This window comes from Moschus berezovskii, chromosome 9 (genome assembly GCF_049115385.1).
Source record: "Moschus berezovskii isolate FMDL1 chromosome 9, NW_MosBer_1.0, whole genome shotgun sequence".
Taxonomy (NCBI): Eukaryota; Metazoa; Chordata; class Mammalia; order Artiodactyla; family Moschidae; genus Moschus; species Moschus berezovskii.
This window is the reverse complement of record NC_142468.1, coordinates 73,897,818-73,918,837: the sequence shown is the minus strand read 5'-3', so window position 1 is coordinate 73,918,837 and position 21,020 is coordinate 73,897,818. Positions and strand designations below refer to the sequence as shown.

Below are 21,020 nucleotides of genomic sequence, written 5' to 3'. Positions count from 1 at the left end.
TTTGTTTTCTGAATCCCCACAGCTCATCAAAGGCACACTCTAATAGCAACTCTACATTATATTAGTTTTTTGTTTCTGCCTATTATCAGGATCTTGTAGATCTCTTTAATTTGCAATAGTGGTACATTATAAGCATTCAATTAATGTTTACAAAATCAAAGACTTGAAGAGTGAAGGTAAAAGGAGAAGGGGGTGGCAAAGGATGAGATGGTTAGATAGTCTCACTGACTCAGTGGACTTGAATTTAAGCAAGCTCTGGCAGATAGTGAAGGATAGGGGAACCAGGCGTGCTGCAGTCCATGGCGTCACAAAGAGTCGGACACAACTTAGTGACTCAACAACAACAACGACAAAATGAGACATGAGAAATGTCTCTAACTATTAATAGTATTCCGTTCCGTTCCGTTCTGTCGCTCAGTCGTGTCCGACTCTTTGCGACCCCATGGACTGTAGCCTACCAGGCTTCTCTGCCCATGGGATTCTCCAGGCAAGAATACTGGAGTGGGTTACCGTTTCCTTCTCCAATTAATAGTATTAGTACAGGTTAAAACAGGAAAAGTCAAGGTCAATTGACACATATTTTGATTCTCACACGTCATAAAGCAAGCCCCTAGTAAATCATTTCCTATTGATTAAAAAAAACCCTCTAAATATTTATTGACATTATCATTGATTTTATGATTAATCTGAGGTTAGTAGTAGCGTGTGTGTGTGCTCATTTGCCCAGTTGCGTCTGACCCTCTGCAGTCCCATGGACTATAGCCCGCCAGGCTCCTCTGCCCATGGGATTTTCCAGGCAAGAACACTGAAGTGGGGTGCCATTTCCTACTCCAAGGAATCTTCCTTACCCAGGGATCAAACCCACCTCTCTTGCATCTCCTGCATTGGCAGATGGATTCTTTACCGCTAGCACACCGGGGAAGCCCCACTTTACAGTTTAGCCATTACGAATTGCTGAATGAAGATGTTCCCTATTTAAAAGGGAAAGCCAATATAAAAAGTTCAATTCACAACCTATCATGTTGTTGTGAGACCACCAATAGAGTCTTATGTTACAAAAAATGTAAAGACAACAATAAAGGAATAAAGTAATCTATACTTATAAATCTTTGAAATGTGTTCTTGGTTCTTTAATAGAGAAAATAACAAAGATGTGGTAAACTACAGGTCTAGAAATGAAATAATGGGCTGTGGAACAGAAACATACAACTAGCATCTTAGACAACTCCAGAAGTAGACATTAACAAAGGATTTTTTAAAAAAAATAAACAGTAGCATAGTCAGGAAAAAAGTAAAAAAGTCAATAGGACACAAACATCACAGTTTGAAAAGCATAAAAGAAAGAAATTTGAGAGACAAGTCAAATATACCCAACACACTTTAAAATATATAGAGTAAATGATAAGCTCGAAAAGAAATCTATGGTTTGTAGAAGAAAGGAACACAAGGACATAAAAGTAAGTCAATTGGTGAATTTATAGAGGCCATGAATCAGGCAAAAGATAAAGAATATGTAAGTACATGTGTAATGTACACATACAATCACTGATACCAAGTTCAAGGGTGAGGAGACAGAATGACAGCTTTACCAGGATGAGGAGGTCACGTTTTTCACGCTTTAAGGAAAATCTATAGATGAAGACTGTAGACCTGTGATAAGTTTACACACTGTAATAACTGACAAGTATAATCTAACATTTTATTTCCAGACAGATCATCCATCGGGTACTTTCTCATGCATGCTTGACTTGAAAATCAAAGGGCCAGAGATGGCACAGCCTCAATACAGACACACCTGGAAGTCAAAATGACACTGCTGCTGCTGCTAAGTCGCTTCAGTCGTGTACGACTCTGTGCGACCCCATAGACGGCAGCCGACCAGGCTCCGCTGTCCCTGGGATTCTCCAGGCAAGAACACTGGAGTGGGTTGCCATTTCCTTCTCCAAAATGACACTGGTCTGTGCTAATTCGAAATCTTCTTGTTTGGAGTCCAGAATCAATACTAGAAAAGCATTTCTTATGCCAAGAGACTAGGCTTAATGTCCAAATCTTGGGAACTGAAAGGGCTTGAGGCAAGTTGTACAATACTTAAGATCCAGGAGCAATGTGTACAGTTCTAAGAGCCTGTTTAATTAGCACTATGAGTCCTCCCTGCAAATCTTAAGGCCATCTTATATGTTCTTCCCACTCAAAACTCTTTGGATTTGCCTTAAGCCATCCAATGATCTAGGGTTTTATCCCCCTGAGATTCAAAGTGAAAAGAGATTCACAAAGCAGTTTTCCACTATAATAAGGAGGTTTTCTAATATACTTGTATCAATTTGAAAAAGTGTCTGCTTAGCATTTTTATAAAATATTCTGCAGCTGGAAATTATTCCTGGTAAACTTGGTGACACTGCCAAATCAATAGGATACCCTATTGTGAAAAGTTTCACTATCATGTCCATTCTATTTAAGCTTCCAAATGAAAAACAAAAATAAAATTGCCAATGGTTTTACATCATATTTTTAACAATGCTGTGACTTCCCCTGCATTAGTTAAATTATTATATAAAGAATAATCTGTTACATTTCAGACTAATTTCTTCAACAATCCTTTAAAAGACATCTATATGCCAGGAACATAGCTGGACTCCAGAGATATAAAAGTGGACAGCACTGAGATTGTCTTTGAGGATCTCACAGTACAGCAAGAGACAATCATATAAACAATCCGAGTAATGTACTGAAAAGTACAGTAGAGGTGTATAGACAAGTTCTCAAGATATAGGAATGTAAATCAGAGCTGATTTCACAGGATACGAAGCAAGAAGGGGTTCTTCAGGAGAACAAAGAGATAAAGGCAAAGAAAAGCATAGGCAAAAACCTCAGATATGAAAAAGTAATCTCCTGGAAACCTAATTAGTTCACTATAACTTGACCCAGAAGCTTGTGTGAGAATAGCAGGATAAATGGTGGGACCACAAAGGCCTTTTCCTAAAGAGTCTTTTTTACCAGGCTAATTTGTTTGGATTTTATCTTAAACGTGGGTATTTAAGTACTTAACGTAGATCATGCATGCATGCTCAGTCACTCAGTCATGTCCAACTCTCTGAAACCCTGTAGACTAGGGCCCATCAAGCTCGTCCTCCAAGGGGTTCCTTCGTCTCCTGCACTTGCAGGCGGATTCTTTACCTCTGCACAAATTGGGAAGTCCATTTTCACAGATCAGCTGATAAGAACGTGGTGCAAAGTTTGGCAGGTACACAAGGCAATACTGAAGGCAAGTGGACCAGTTAAAAGACTTGCACAGTCTCGACAAAAAAAACTAGTTATGGCCAAAATGAAGTCAAAGGGTCAGCTTCAGAAGTAACAGAAGTAATATCAAAAGGTCCTGAAGATCTAAAGATTGTGGTTGAGATAGGAGGGAACTGAGAGAAAGTAGAAGTCTTGTAGTGAAGCCCCAGGTTACACTCAAGTAGTGAGATAAATAACAATGCTTTTAACTAAGAGGGAAATACAGAAAAGGGAACAAATTTGCACAAAAAGATAGTGAGGAAGTATTGAACTCGTTGACTTTATCATGCCTATCATGAGCAACTAAAAATACAGGTCCTAGAGTATAAGCTCACTGTTGTGGCTCCAATCATCAACTATTTTTTTTTTTTTTTAAAGAAGCTAAGAAGGAACAGAAAGGGAGGAAGCCAAAAAAGAAGGGGTGGGGAAAGAGGGAAGAAAATACTGAAAGAAGAACCATCAAGAATGGCTCTCAAGCTTGTAAGCAGTTGGAATCTATTTATTTTCAGGAAAATTGTTACCCTTTAGCCTCCTACCACAGTTTAGCCTCCTATCAGCAACAGCCTACTTTATATTTGGAGATCTACCCTTCCAACATTGGGTCCTATTCTTCCCCCAGAACAGTAAATGTGGTTTCAGTAATCATGACTTGCTCCAGGACTGGCACAGGATCTAGACTTATCGCATCAAACAAAACCATCTTCTCCCAACAACAACAGGTTCATGGATGATACAAGTCAAGCTACTGAATGACAATGAAGCATAACTGTATTTTTCTTCCACCTATTTGAGATTACCACTTTTCCTACTAAGTATGGACTTCCCAGGTGGCACAGTGGTAAAGAACCCATCAGCCAATGTAGGAGACACAAGAGATGCAGGTTCAATCCCTGGGTTGGGAAGATCCCCAGAGCTGTACATGACTGAGTGTATGGGCACGTGTGTGCACACACACACACACACCCCGAGCTGTACATGACTGTGTGGGCACATGCACACACACACACACACACACACACACACACACACACACAGAAACGAACTAGAAATGATGTAATTGCAAGCCATCTTCTGACTACAGGGGTCCAAACAGAATAGAATCAACAAAAAGTAAAGGCAAGAGATTAAAAATGGGTGTGTCTGTGTGTGTGCGTGTTCTGATTACATAGTTTGTATCTTGTTTCTAATCTACTTGAAGCTAACTTATCTTCAGGTCATTAACAGTAAATTCTTTTTATTTAAATCAGCTTGAATATGACATTCTGCTCCTTGTAATCAAAAGAATTCTAACCAATATAAAGAGTAAAGTTGTAATCGATGGTTTCTAAAAATATTAAATTAAAATCCAGTTTTAAAATATCAGTTATTCACAAGTCTTTCTATCAATATTAACTATTCTATTGAAAAAAGAAAATTACGCATTTATTACTGCATTCAAATTAAAACTATCCACCAAGTAATTTTAAATCATATTTAATATAATTAATAGCAATATAAAATGCCTAATGGAAAAAGGCTGTACATGGAACAACAGACTGGTTCCAAACAGGAAAAGGAGTACGTCAAGGCTGTATACTGTCACCTTGTTTATTTAACGTATATGCAGAGTATATCATGAGGAACATTGGGCTGGAAGAAGCACAAGCTGGAATCAAGATTGCTGGGAGAAATAACAATAACCTCAGATATGCAGATGACACTACCCTTATGGCAGAAAGTGAAGAGGAACTAAAAAGCCTCTTGATGAAAGTGAAAGAGAGAGAAAAGGTTGGCTTGAAGCTCAACATTCAGAAAACAAAGATCATGGCATCTGGTCCCATCACTTCATGGGAAATAGATGGAAAAACAGTGGAAACAGTGTCAGACTTTATTTTTTGGGGCTCCAAAATCACTGCAGATGCTGATTGCAGCCATGAAATTAAAAGACGCTTACTCCTTGGAAGGAAAGTTATGACCCACCTTGATAGCATATTAAAAAGCAGAGACATTACTTTGCCAACCAAGGTCCGTCTAGTCAAGGCTATGGTTTTTCCCGTGGTCATGTACAGATGTGAGAGTTGGACTGTGAAGAAGGCTGATCGCCGAAGAATGGATGCTTTTGAACTGTGGTGTTGAAGAAGACTCTTGAGAGTCCCTTGGACTGCAAGGAGATCCAACCAGTCCATTCTAAAGGAGATCAATCCTGGGTGTTCATTGGAAGGACTGATGCTAAAGCTGAAGCTCCAATACTTTGGCCACCTCATGCGGCCACCTCATACGACGAGTTGACTCACTGGAAAAGACTCTGATGCTGGGAAAGGTTGGGGGCGGGAGGAGAAGGGGACGACCGAGAATGAGATGGCTGGATGGCATCACCGACTCTGTGGACATGAGTTTGAGTGAACTCCGGGAGTTGGTGATGGACAGGGAGGCCTGGCGTGCTGTGATTCATGGGGTTGTGGAGAGTCGGACACGACTGAGCGACTGAACTGAACTGAATGCAAAAAGGAACATGAAAGAAGAAAAGTATCAAAGATTAGAAGAGAAAGATTGAAACTGAATATTCAACTTGCTGCTGCTAAGTCGCTTCAGTCATGTCCGACTCTGTGTGACCCCATAGATGGCAGCCCAGCAGGCTCCCCCATCCCTGGGATTCTCCAGGCAAGAACACCGGAGTAGCTTGCCATTTCCTTCTCCAATGTGTGAAAGTGAAAAGTGAAAGTGAAGTCGCTCAGTCGTGTCCGACCCTTAGCGACCCCATGGACTGCAGCCTACCAGGCTCCTCCATCCATGGGATTTTCTAGGCAAGAGTACTGGAGTGGCTTGCCATTGCCTTCTCCTGAATATTCAACTTAGGGAAGAATATTAAATAAATTTCATTAGAATGAAATTAACACAGATTTCTGAATCAAGAGATTCTATTAAAATGAAAACAAAGTTATAACCTCTAAAAAACAAAGAAAACTGGGGGGGAGACATCAATGAAGCAGAGATTTCAATTAGATTCTTGAGTCAGAAAGCAGCAGAAGAAGGAACAATGACTGATAAATCAACAGAGGAAGTTGTAACCCACAGTTCAGGACAGAAGAAAGTCAAGAAAGGAACTAAACAAAGCCACACTATCCTGAGCTCCAGGTATAACAAGGATGAAGTGTGAAGCTGGAAAAACTCTAATCTCAAAAAAAGAATCTATTCAGCTTTCCTCTTGCCTTGTTCTTAGATATGAACAAGTAACCAAGACATTTGAGAAAAGCCTTCAACATGAAAGAGAAAAAAAATGAGAAAACAGACCCCAAAGAAAACATGAGTATTTCAGAGATTGAAATGTTTAAAGACTCTAATCTGTATTTTAAGATGAATATAGGGATTTTTTAATACATCTATAGAAGGAAAAAGAGGTTGTTATTAAAAAGGAACAATCAATAAACAAGTAAAGCTCCTGATTGCTAAAATAAAAAGGAACTTTCAACAAGAAAGTAGGGTATTTAAAAGGGAAACCTCACAGAATGTACAACAAAAAGATACAGAGGTGGAAGATATGTGAGAAGAGACGAGAGACATGAAAATTCAAACTGGGAGTTCTAAAGTGTGATCAGTCAGAGTACAGCAAAAGAGAAGGAAGAAGATCAAAGGGAGTCAATTATCAAACAAATAATGGAAGGGCATTCTGCAGAGCCATCCTCACCCTGCAATTCTACTGGCGCTGCCATTTTTTGTGTGCCAGATTAGACAGCAGGTTCTCCTCTCTCTCTATCAAAAAAAGAAAGCAGTAGCAGTTGTAGGTCTCACATCCACATATTGCTCTGCACAGGAGAAAGACCTTATCTTCTGCCAAAAATCCACCATCTTTCATCCTATGTGGTACAATGCAGATTAATAAAACCAACCCTGACCTAATGGCTACGGCCTGGATGCCATGCTGTGACTGGCTTTCACTTGGATTAATGCCATCCATAAACAATCATTAGCAGAAAGAGGAAAGAGGTATGTGGCTACTCAATAGAAAACTGTAGAAAGGATACAGGGGAAGCCACTTTCAATGTCCAGTGTGCTGCTGTGACATTTCATTACATCAAACATAAAGACACAATCATAAAAGACAACAAGAAGAAAAACGAGTCAGCTAAAAAAGGAACAAATATCACACTAGCATGATACTTATCACAAAATGCTAGAGGACCATGGAGCAGTGCCTTTAATGATTTGAGGAAAAGTGACCTTCATCCTAAAATATTAAATTTGATGAACATACTAATCAAATATGAGGGTAGAATAAGAACATTTGCAAACTGCAAGGACTTGAAAGTAACTTCTCTAAGGAAATCTCTTAATGATGGATTCCATCAAAATTATGGAATAAACCAAGAAAGAGGACAATATCAGATCCAGTAAGAAGTAGCTCCAGTTATGAAAGAATAAGAGATCCTTAAATATATTCTCTATAGAGTTATGGTATTTAGACATATCATGCAGGCACTGTTGCATTGCTTTATGTGACTTAAAAGAAAAACAACCACAGAATTTGAAAATTACTATATCTTAGAGAACAATACCAGTTATCTATATGCCAAACTAACCCAGATGAGAATCAAATGATATTTTAATATTAAAGAAATTTTAAAGAGTAAAGGACTAGCTATATGAAAGCCATATATTTTGCAAACAGCTTGAGATATATATATATATATACACATCTGTCATAATCACCTGACAATCCATGACATAAAGGCTTATTCCACTTCTATTAGCTTTCATGACTTCTACAAAATGCTGATAGGAAATCTTTAATTCTGCAAATTCTTCCAAGTCTTTCCTACTTCTTTTAAGCAATCAGTCAATTAAACTCTTTGTAAAAAACAAACATTTCCTATTCAAATATTAGCTCTAATATCTTGGGGTAAAATGAGTTAACAAAAACAAAAGTCTGACATACACGTGAAAGTCACAAAACTACAACCTTTTATAAATAAATGTTTAAAATGAAAATGAATCTAAATGCTTTCAATTCTTCATTAATATTCAAAGGATTAAAAAATGCAATTCCATCCTTTTCTTAGAACAAGTGAAGACGAACTTGAATTATAGCTCTTCTCAACTCGTTTTTTCCCATAATTACTCAATTATTCATTAGAATATGTAAGACCTCTATTGGAATCTTTGCCCCAGTGTTTCATAAATGGATTTAACTTTAAAAGCCTGGTTATACAATCTCTTCCATAAAAGCAGTATATTTCTAATATTTACGTCCTTAAAATATCCTATATTAAAATTAATATTTTTGCACAGAAAAAGAAGGAACTTTTAGTCCCAGACAACTTGATAACATCTCTTTCAGCTATAGTTATAATTATCATGTACGAACTTCCAAAGCAGAAGTTGTCAAGATTTAACATTAGCATTAATTTATGTCATAACTGACGGTTACTATAAAGATAATGGCAAAGCATCCATTTCTCCAAAGACAGAATGTATCAAAAGGGAAATTTCTTCTTAATTACTACTAATCAGTCCATTTTTAATTAAATTGATTAGTAATTTATTATCTTTCCCTTTCTCGGAACGGGGTTATTATCACAGTTTCTCCAAAGTTATCAGTTATCAGTGGTTTTTAAGCAACCTTATTACCTGTAGTATTGAGTCCTACCATTTTGTAATGTTGGTTTATGCTACAAACTTAATACCTAGTTTCTTTGTACCCTGAGGAAGAATTTTGAGAGTGAAGAATTTGCGCTCAGTTTTTCACACCTCAAAGTGAACACTGTCAAAGTCTTAGTTGTCCACATGGAGAGAAATAAAATTTCTTTTATGCCTCTTCTGTTGTTTGATAGGACTTTCCAGTTGCTTCAGTGGTAAGAAATACACCTGCCAACACAGGAGACACAGGAGACGTGGGTTTGATCCTGGGGTTGGGAAGATCCCTTGGAAGAGGAAATGGCAACCCACTCCAGTATTCTTGCCTGGAAAATTGCATAGACAGAGGAGCCTCGTGGGCTACAGTCCATAGGGTAACAAAGAATTAGACATGATGATAATCAAAATAGTTGTTATTAGCATGTATACTCCCAGAAGGAAGAAATCAGGTCCCTGTATTCCCTTCGAAAAGTATTTACCTCTTACGCTACTCATATCCAAACAGCAATCTATTTTTTCCTAAATAGTAAATTATAGAACCATTCTTTCCCTATCAGTTTTGTTTTTTAAAGGGTAAATAAAAATAAGAATATTCTATGTTGGAGAATACTCGAGAGTCCCTTGGACTGCAAAGAGATCAAACCTGTCAACCCTAAATGAAATCAGTCTTGAATATTCATTGGAAGGACTAATGCTGAAGCTGAAGCTTCAATATTTTGGCCACCTGATACGAAGAAAGGGCTCACTGGAAAAGACTCTGATGCTGGGAAAGATTGAAGGCAGGAGGAGAAGAGGATGACAGAGGATGAGATGTTTGAATGGCATCACCAACTCGATGGACATGAGTTTGAGCAATCTCCGGGAGTTAATGATGGACAGGGAAGCCTAGCATGCTGCAGTCCCTGGGGTCGCAAAGAGTCAGACACCACTGAGCAACTAAACTGAACTGAACTGACATAGAACATAAGAGACATTTTCAAAGTGAAAAGAATTGAAGAGTTTCATATATTTTTAAAATAAAAATTCTTAATTAATATTAGGCTTTGATCAGCATCAAATCTGAAGTACAGCACTAAAGTAGCTATTTGGGACTAGCAAATTTTTTCATGACAGGGGTTCGTAACATAACTTCTGAAAAGCTAAACTTCTCTAAAGAATGAGAAAATAAAATGCAATGTCCCTTGGTATAGAAGGGACAGAAATTTTCTTTCCTTTGTAAAAAATTATTAAGACATCAAGGAAATATTTGGTTTAAATTCTCTATTTCACTAGCTACACCTTATATGAATTGCCTGTAGTTGACTGAATAAAATTCATATTTAAGAGTACTGAACTGTATTCAAATAGTTGACTATAATAAGATTAAAAAGATGACTGCTTAATATAAAAGGATATCTATTAATTAACATTAACTAAGTATAGTACCTAATTGATGGATGAGTCCCATACTTTCTCTCCTCAATTTTCCATCCAGAGAAATTAAAAATGAATGCACAATTGCTGCAAACTCTTATATTCCGAAACTTAAGTATTTAATTTATAAACCTCTTTTACTAACTTAAAGTAAGGCTCAGTGTCTCTTTCTTGTAGTTCAGTTCAGTTCAGTCGCTCAGTCGTGTCCACTCTTTGCAACCCCATGAATCACAGCACGCCAGGCCTCCCTGTCCATCACCAACTCCTGGAGTTCACTCAAACTCATGTCCATCGAGTCGGTGATGCCATCCAGCCATCTCATTCTCTGTCGTCCCCTTCTCCTCTTGCCCCCAATCCTTCCCAGCATCAGAGTCTTTTCCAGTGAGTCAACTCATCGCACGAGGTGGCCAAAGTATTGGAGTTTCAGCTTTAGCATCAGTCCTTCCAATGAACACCCAGGATTGATCTCCTTCAGAATGGACTGGCTGGATCTCCTTGCAGTCCAAGGGACTCTCAAGAGTCTTCTCCAGCACCACAGTTCAAAAGCATCAATTCTTCAGCGATCAGCCTTCTTCACAGTCCAACTCTCACATCCATACATGACCACTGGAAAAACCATAACCTTGACTAGATGGACCTTTGTTGGCAAAGTAATGTCTCTGTTTTTTAATATACTATCTAGGTTGGTCATAACTTTCCTTCCAAGGAGTAAGCGTCTTTTAATTTCATGGCTGCAATCAGCATCTGTCTACTTAAATTTCACCGAAGCAGAAAGGTCTTTCTGGACCACTCACTGCCATCATTCATCATCACCTTGACTCCGCTTCATCTTTCTTCACAGTACTCTTCACCACCATGCATATAATTTATGTGTTTGCTTACTGACCTGTCTCCTACAGAAAAGTAAGCTCCAACAAAACAAGACTTTTTCTGTCTGTTTATTGTCCTATCCCCGGTGCCTAGAACTATATATAACAAGCATTCAAAAAAATATTTGCTAAAAACATGATTGAAAGTTCATCAGCTCCAAAATCCTAAGGAAAACTTGGGAAAATAACATTTGACAATTATCGGTGCCAGACTATACCAAAAATTCTATTTTTAAATAATATTTAACATAAAGGCATAGTAACAGTTTTCTAACTGAGAAGACAAAATAGCTTTTCAAAGAATAGTTGGGCTGCTTGGAATTGTAAAATATTTATTACTAAATAATTCAGTAAATATAATTTACTAAATTACACACTGAACTTAGTAAATATAATTAGTCGCTATGCATACCTTAACAAGTTTCAAAAGCTCATAGAGATCTTCAACCTCATCACCTTCACATTTGGTGTACACTGGTCCCGTATCCATGCTCTTTCCCCGTATGGTACGGCGATAGAGGGGAAGAGCCATCGCTTCTGCATACAAATCAATGGCATGATGACCCACTGTCTGATACATGTAGCTGTCCAGTTCGTCTGACCCCACTGCAACAAATAAAGGGAGATAATCAAACAGAATGAAAGACAGTGGGTTTGACAGTCCCCCTGGTTTCACTGCCTAGAGAGCAGTCAACACAATTTGATTCCAAAAATATCAATAAGAACATAAATATTCAAAACAGATGAATCACATGAACCTTTTTAGTGATACAAATGAACTTAGAAATATACTGGAATAGGCTTTTTGATTTATTTACTCTCTTTTTTAGAAAAAAAAATCATGAATATACATAAAGATTATTTGCAAAGATATTCATCACAGCATTTTTATAGTATCAATAGATTAAAATTATAGTATATTCACATAATACTATGCACCTATTAATATAATTTTGAAGAAGAGTATTTTCTAAAATATGTTCTGCAGAATAGAAATCCCATGAGATATTATTAGGTACTGGATGAAAAAGGATTCCGTGGGCAAATGAATTTATATAAAAAATGAGGATAAATCATATTAAATAGGTGTTTTAACTGCAATTCTTCCTAAGATAAGCAGCTTTAAGATGCTCTAACAAGGCGAGAGTGTATGAATTACTCTCAAATTTATCTATATAACACATTTTCATAGGGTATTTGTGTTGGAAACACAATATCTAGAAATGCTATGGTACAATAATAACGATAAGGAAGGTGTTAAAAAACATTTTTAAGCTTTTAAAAAGTTATAAAACAATGTTTGACATATATGTGTATATCTGTGTGTGTATGTGTATATATCCATATATGCCAAGCAGATCTAGGCTTTCCACTGAACGTGAAAGAATTTTATCAAAAGGCATGAAAAATTATATTGTAAGGGCCTTCAATAATCAAAATTGCCACAGTATGCTATCAGATTTTGGCTCACACAGCAGATTTGCTTCCACGTACTCATATTATTATTATAAATCTGTCTAGTCCTGGTTTCAGTAGGAAGGAGAGATATAGCCAAAGTAATCTAAAAGCCTCTTAGATTACCTTCATATCAAATTTAAACTAGATCTTTAAATGTATTAGTTTTTAAAGACAATTAATACAATTGAAATAATATATTTAAATATATTTAAACTTTGAGTTTATATATAAACTTTGAGTTTCTCAGCCAGAAACTTCCTGATGTTAGCAGAATAATTACAACATTTTACTGAATTCAAAACCTAGAAGACAATTTTCCTTTAAGGCTCCATTTAGTCCCAACCACAATGTAACTTTTATTAATGGAAGCTAGATAACAACAATGGTACAAGATCAAATAACACCAAAAGGCTCCACTGTTGCCTGAAGCACCTCAATTAACATGCCACAAAAGTTCCTACTACAAATTTAAAGAGATAGCTTTGTAAATTTTATGACAAGTTCACATTTATCCCCATTATGGGGATAAACTCTTTTCCAGACTACCCACTGAAAACTCAGTGCTATGATTTAGTTTAACCAACTTTATACTGGAGTCATCTCTACCAGTCATTCCTCGTTAAGATTCCTTTTACATGTTTAGGGGGAGAAAAAAAGCCAGTCAATGAATCATTCAACAATCACTAACATCTGCTGCTGCTGCTGCTAAGTCACTTCAGTCGTGTCCGACTCTGTGTGACCCCATAGACAGAAGCCCACCAGGCTCCCCCTTCCCTGGGATTCTCCAGGCAAGAACACTGGAGTGGGTTGCCATTTCCTTCTCCAATGTGTGAAAGTGAAAAGTGAAAGTGAAGTCGCTCAGTCGTGTCCGACCCTTAGCGACCCCACGGACTGCAGCCTACCAGGCTCCTCCATCCATGGGATTTTCTAGGCAAGAGTACTGGAGTGGCTTGCCATTGCCTTCTCCGCACCAACATCTGTTGATTTTAAATCAAGATTAGCTAAAACTCTTTCCATCCACCAACCCATAGCCATTTATTGTCTTCCATTATAATGAGAGTGCAGCTGATTTCCTAAAGCTTTTAGTTTGTAATATTCCAATTTCATTTACTACTAAATTCTTTCTCACTAACAACATTCTTGGGTTTCCCTGGTGGCTCAGCTGGTAAAGAATCTGCCTACAATGTAGGAGAACCGGGTTTGAGCCCTGGTTGGGATGACGCTCTGGAGAAGGGAATGGCAACCTCTAGTATTCTTGCCTGGAGAATCCCATGGACAGAGGAGCCTTCCACTAAGAAGCATAATTTAAAGATATACTTTGCCTGTCATCTTACCCACCCTGCTAGTGAACCTTAAGCACAAGGAAGATTATAAAGATGATTCAAAGCAGGATTTTTCAACTTTATAGTGGTTCAAAAGCAATACACATTAAATAAAAATTATACTTCGAATTTTGAATTGTCATATTTTCCAAGACTAGTGATACTAGTGATACATGGTCCATTCTCTCTGTGATATTGGGCAGCAGTAGATAGCCACAGCTCCCAGGCAACCACATGATCAAGACAGTAAACAAATGATATACTTAAGAACCATTCTGTTTTTCACTTCCATACACTACAGAATTCAATAAACTACATAAGATATTCAACACTTTTATTATAAAAGAAGCTTTGTGTTAGATGGTTTTGCCCTACTGTAGGCTAATGTAAGTGTTCTAAGCAGAGTTAAGGTAGGCTAAGCTAAGTTATCATGATCAGTAGGTTGGGCATATTAAATGAATTTTCAACAGGATATTTTCAACTAATGTATTTCAACGTAACCGCACTGTAAGTCAAAATCTGTACATCAGTGATTCAGTACAAGGGAACTATAATTGTTCATGTAGAAAATTTGAAGACAAGATAAAAACTCCATAGAGTGAAATTACATCTTGTATGTATTATATAAACAATCTTCTTTTTAAAAAAAACACCTCTAAAGATAGAAAGCTTAAAAAATTTACTTGCCTGACTGGCCACAAAGGATAAGAAAATTTTTTCCTGAAGTAACAGAATACAACCTGCAAGGAAATTCTGCTTCTTCTTTTATAATACAGAAGTTGTAGTATAGTTCCCACTCACCCTTAAAGAATTTTCTCTTCATTATTTAAAGTCAGAAATAGGAGGTCATTTTCTAAACATACCACTTATAAAATGCTATTATTATTAATCATCAGAAACCCATACAAAATCCTAAAGTGTATGTTTACACCTGACCCTCCACAGGACCTTCACAGGACCTGTTCTACTTCCTCCTATAAAATATTTCTCATCTTTATATTCCCACTTCACTTCAAGCATTACTTGGCTCTTAATCAGAGAAGGAAAGAAAACTCAGATAACTGCTTGCCTTGAAGGGTTAATTCTAGTCAGTTCATTATTCATCCGTCAATCAATAAACCTTGAATGAATGCCTACCAGGGCCACAGAGTTGTCCCAAGTGCTGAGGAACAATTAAAGGAATACAGAAGATATGACCTCTCCTCTCAAAAAGTTTATAAACAATCTATTTGGGCATTAAAAAAATAAATAAATAGAAAACAACTGTAAAATTATATAAAAATAAAAGTTCAATAGGCTGGCAGCACTAAAGAAGGAAAGAAGGAAGGAAGGAAGAAAAATATCTAGTGCAAGATTCAGATTTAACTGGCTTCCCTGGTAGCTCAGATGGTAAAGAATCTGCCCACAACCCAGGTTCAATCCCTGGGTCAGGAAGATACTCTGGAGAAGAGAACGGCTACCCACTCCAGTATTCTTGCCTGGAGAATTCCATGGGCAGAGGAGCCTAGCGGACTACAATCCATAGGATTGCAAAGAGCCAGACATAACTAAGCGACTAACACTCATTTTTACGCACTCACTCAGATTAAACTAAATTTATTGGGGACCTACTTCACGCCAGGAATTATTAGTGTTTTTGCATACAATACTCATTTAATTAATCCTAAAATAATAGTAGAGCAAAAGCATGGAATCTTAAAAGAAGCTGAGTAAAGGGGATGATAAAAAGATCTTAGTAGAAAAGCAGTAACAGAGTTAGACAAGTTTAATCTCCCTCTATTACATTTTAACAGTCAATATCTATGTTTGCATGAGTATAATAAAAGAGTATGAAAAGCAAATCAATGAATATTTTTCTTTTATTTAAAAGTCTGATTGGGAAAAAATACATATAATTATTTGTGGTGATGGATGTAAAGTAAACTTATTGTGGTAATCATTTCACTATATATATATTATATATATATAAAATCACTGTTATACACATACAATGAATACCGTATTATATATCAATTATATCTCAATTTAAAAAAAAAGATTTTGTTGGTTGAACTGTGTTACTCCCAAATTCTTGGGATAAAGTCCTAACATCTAACACCTCAAAATGTTATCTTGTTTGGGAATAGAGTCATTGAAGATGTAATTAGTTAAAATGAAGACATTAGAGTGAGCCCGTCACCAAAGATGACTGGTGTCCATATTGAAAGAGGAAATTTGGATACCGACATGGACACAGAGAAAAAAAAAAAAACATCTAAATGGAGAAATTTCACTGGAGAAAAACTGAAAAAAGTAGCTAAAATAAAGTCTGTATACTATTTGTAGATGTCCTTATTACCACAGATGAATAAAAAGTGGAAATGTATTGTTCAATGGCTTTCTCAAGTATCACACATTTAGTTTACATCTAAGATGGCTTCCCTGGTGGCTCAGAGGTTAAGGCGTCTGCCTCCAATGCGGGAGACCCGGGTTCGATCCCTGGGTCGGGAAGATCCCCTGGAGAAGGAAACGGTAACCCACTCCAGTATTCTTGCCTGGAGAATCCCATGGACGGAGAAGCCTGGTAGGCTACAGTCCACCTGGTCGCAAAGAGTCGGACACGACTGAGCTACGGAACGGAAGATGGCTGAACTGAATGCTTTCAATAACAAAATTTACGTATTATCATTCATTCATATATGTCTTACTTTCCAAGCTCCAAACAGTCGTATGTTATTTACCTGTACATTACCAACAACACTTGGAAAAGTGTTGGAGTGGAACAACAATGCACTCTAAGAGGATTCAAGGGTCAGCTCTACAAGTTTGTATTAGCTATTTTACCTTGGACAAAATTATAAAACTCTAAGCTTCAGTATCTTTGTCTAGGAGTAACTTTCTAGGAGTTCTTAGGAGGATTAAATATTACATAATTTAAAACACTTAGCACAGAATGTAGCATCTAAACAGTGCTAAAGATATGAGTTCCCATTAACTGTTTGCATACTGCGCACAAGAGAATGCAATTATGGGGATGGAGTTTCAGTCATTTAGAGAACTTTCCAATATATGCACACTTACCTTGGTTTTCAGCAGGTCTTAGATTTGCTAAAGCAACAATCTGATGCCCAGCAGCAACGCACTGCATCATATTATAACAGCTGTCCTTCCCACCACTAAAAAAATAAATAGATAAGGAGACAAATATCAGGTTACTGACTATTATTAAACATAGACTCATTATACATCAAAATAGAACACATTATTTTTTTCAGCTTTTCAGAATATGAGGGACTATTTTGCATTAGAATGTGTAATTTCCACAGCAAATGCAACTGATCAAAGGAATCTGAATATCTAAAGTTGCTGCTCACCAGGGCTTATGAAATTATATGCCATCATAACAAAGATTAAGCTAAAATGGTAACTCTTTGGTTTTTGATAGCGGTTTTGCTTTAATATATAAAGTGTTGTGCAAATAAAAGATGATTTAATTTTATATTCCAGTTAAACACATTATATGTACTTCTCAGATGAAATTTTCTATGAAAAAGTACAAAAAGTACATGTTCTTTCTCACTCTGAGAATGCTAATGATGGTAACCACCACCAATTAAAGGATCAAAGTAAAGATCTGAGATCCAGTTAAATGACAAAGTTTAAACACCGGTACTATAAGTACTTCAGCTTTCAACCATCACCACATACAATGGCAGGATAAGGCCTGAGTCATAAGTCTAATAAACAAATTGACAGGAACTTCTAAATTCTGGTACCAAATCTACCTAAGGCAAATGACTTACTCAAGACCAGTGTTAGTTCATCTTTAACAAGGTTGAATTGCAACCACTATACTATTTTGGTTAAATACTCTACTGTTCCTCTCCATGCATGTTTCTTCTTTTTTAAAAATCATCGTCTCCCTTCCTTTGTTTTATTCCTGTTTCCTTTCATTCTAATCTTTGCTTAAAATCTGCAAATGTACCCCCAGACAATGTTTAGACCTGTTCATAAGCGAAGAAACTAAGAGACTGATTATCCTAGAAGCTGGCCCTTTTGCCTTTTTAGTTCCCAGCATTTGTCAGCCTCTACCACATTCTGAGGGCTTCCCTGATAGCTCAGTTGGTAAAGAATTGGCCTGCAATGCAGGAGACCCTGGTTTGATTTCTAGGTCGAGAAGATTCCCTGGAGAAGGGAACGGCTATCTACTCCAGTATTCTGGCCTAGAGAATTCCATGGACTGTATACGGTTGCAAAGAGTCAGGCATGACTGAGCGACTTTCACTTTCACCACATTCTGAGGGCTTCCAAGGTAGCACAGTGGTAAAGAATCCCCTGCTAATCAAGGAGCCTCGGTTTGACCTCTGGGTCAGGAAGATCCACTGGAGAAGGAAACGGCAACCCATTCCAGTATTCTTGCCTGGGAAATCCCATGGACATAGAGGCCTGGTGGGTTTAGTCCATGAGGTTGCAAAAGAGTCAGACATGTCTTAGCAACTAAATGACCACAACCATATTCTGATCAGTAACATCAGTTATTCCTGAACTTCTCAAGGGGAGGGAAATTGCAAAGGGCAAAGTGAAGTTACACATGACACTCTCATCCTTCAGATTCTGATATTCCCATAAGTATATCTTGCCCAACTTCTCCTACTGAACCTCATTGTTTGATTTCTGCAGGACGCGACGATCTAATTCTTTAGAATATTTAGAGTATTAAAGATTAAAGGGTATATATCCAAAATCAGAACTTGGCCTTTTATTTTAAAATATGCTAAGATCTCAAATATGATTTTAAAACAGTATTTCCCAAATTGTGCCCTGTGGGTAGCCGTTCCCTTCTCCAGGGGATCTTCCCAACCCAAGGATCAAACCCAGGTCTCCCGCATTGCAGGTGAATTTTTTACCAGCTGAGCCACCAGGGAAGCACAAGAATACTGGAGTGGGTAGCCTATCCCTTCTTCAGGGGATCTTCCCAACCCAGATCTCCTGCATTGCGGGCAGACTCTTTACCATCTGAGCCACTAGGGAAGCCCAAGAATACTGGAGTGGATAGATGATCCTTTCTCCAGCGGATGTTTCCAAACTAGGAACTGAATGGGCATCTCTTGCATTGCAGGTGGATTCTTTACCAGTTGAGCTACATGGAAAGCCCCCTGTGGGACAACAGTGTCCAACAAATGCTCTAAGAACATAAACTTTTCAAAGTCAAATTAAGTTTGGAAAAGGCTGAGTCCCTTACTCACTTCTTATAACATCACAAAATGCATAACATATATTAGGGGAGACATCCTGCAGAAGATCAGAATTTTAGTTCCCAAGTTACTCATTGTGCTTGGGTTTATATGCTTTGTTATAAAATTAGAGACTGGCCTAACTAATCCTCAAGGTGCCATTCAACTGTAAAATTAAATGACTCAATCTTTTGTGTATTAGGAAAATAATGTTCTTCGTGGTCTAAAGATATGTAAGCATCTTGATTTCACTTATTCCCTAGAACGCACACACATATCTCATCTCTCAGTGCACCCACATACACACACTAAACATGCTTATTACAAGCAGATTCACAGTATTAAATTCAAATCCAAACACAATCAAGTGTATGTGCATACAAATGTATATATGTATTATGTATGTATTCACATTCATACTGGAGAAGGAAATGGCAACCCACTCCAGTACTCTTGCCTGGAAAATCCCATGGATGGAGGAGGCTGGTGGGCTGCAGTCCATGGGGCCGCTAAGAGTCGGACACGACTGAGCAACTTCACTTCACTCACTTCATACTTTATCACTGAAGAAGGAAACGGCAACCCACTCCAGTATTCTTGCCTGGAGAATCCCATGGACAGAGGAGCCTAGCGGGCCATGGTCCACTGGGTCGCAGACAGTCCGACACGACAGAAGTGACTAAGCAGGTACGCACGCACATTTGTATGTACATATTATGTTCTGTACTCCAACTTACAGCATATCTTCCAACATTTATATACATCTTACATTTCAGCAACAATTTTCCAACACTGCTTCTTTAAAAAAGCAATTAGCTTTTTTATTATAAAAGTAATAGAGTATTTAGTGTAATAAATTATACCAATTTTCTTCTCTCTTTCCCTCCAACATTTCTAAGACTGTAGTTAAGTGTCTTACTAAACTTTTGGTAAACTGCATGTGGATGTGAATTACTCATTTCCTGGACTGCTTTTTATTCTTACTGATCTATATCAACTGAAGTTCATTCATAATGGTGAAAGCTTAATCATTCAGTTTACAGAAGAAATTCACTGCATAAAAATAATTATTTTGGCACTACAGTCTTAGTACCTTAACAATGGCACTGAAGTAAAAGATGTTATATCAAGAGTTCTTAATGGGTCTGAAAATACAGTTTTCAGCCAGTATTAATTTCCTAAGGCACCGAACAAAGATTTTCATGAAATCTTCCAGGTTGCATGGTTGCATGGAACTCACTCTACATCGATCCAATTCTCACCAAACAAACGTTCAAACAGTTTAAATTCCCTTTTGCATGTTGTTATTTTGTTCCCTTTTGTTTCAGTTCACAGAACGAGTATGGAGCCATTTAAACTCACCAGCCTTTGGTCGTCATAGACAACTAAACATGATGGGTTACTATAGATTTCAAACTCTTTTTGGAATGTGGAGTATGTTACCATAAAGCCACTTTTCTAAACACAATTAGTCTCCAAAGCAATGGCAGCTGGATCTAGGATAAAACAGGATAATTCCATTTCTATCCTTGACACCGAGGTAAAGCACATCCTCGTCAAAAGCAGTCCTGTCACTAAAGGGATGCTGAAGAGGGAGAGGTGGGCTTTTGTGAGAGGGGGCGGGGCTGGTAGCAACCGAGGGAAAAAGGCTGGGCCAGAGGACCCGCAGAAAGATAGGATCCTGAGACGAAAACGAAGAGAAAAGGGTAGGGGACACTAAGTGGCGTCAAGTACCGCCTCTCAAACTCCACAGCCCATTACAGCTTTTGAGAATCCGACCCAGGTCCGGGTCAGACTAACTAAACGCTCTGGCGGTGAGTCCCAGGCATCTGTAGTTTAAAACGTAAATACAATCTGAA

General features: G+C 37.7%; 1 protein-coding gene across 1 annotated transcript in view; it reads right to left on the bottom strand.

The window, feature by feature from the left end:
- DPH6 (diphthamine biosynthesis 6) overlaps positions 1–21,020 on the bottom strand; it is a 203,589-nt gene that overhangs the window by 182,194 nt on the left and 375 nt on the right. The window contains exons 2-3 of the mRNA XM_055435402.2: positions 17,009–17,103; positions 11,581–11,774 (exon numbers count right to left, since the gene is read on the bottom strand). Of these exons, the coding sequence (XP_055291377.1) occupies positions 11,581–11,774; positions 17,009–17,103 (289 nt within the window). The remainder of the gene's footprint in view (positions 1–11,580; positions 11,775–17,008; positions 17,104–21,020) is intronic.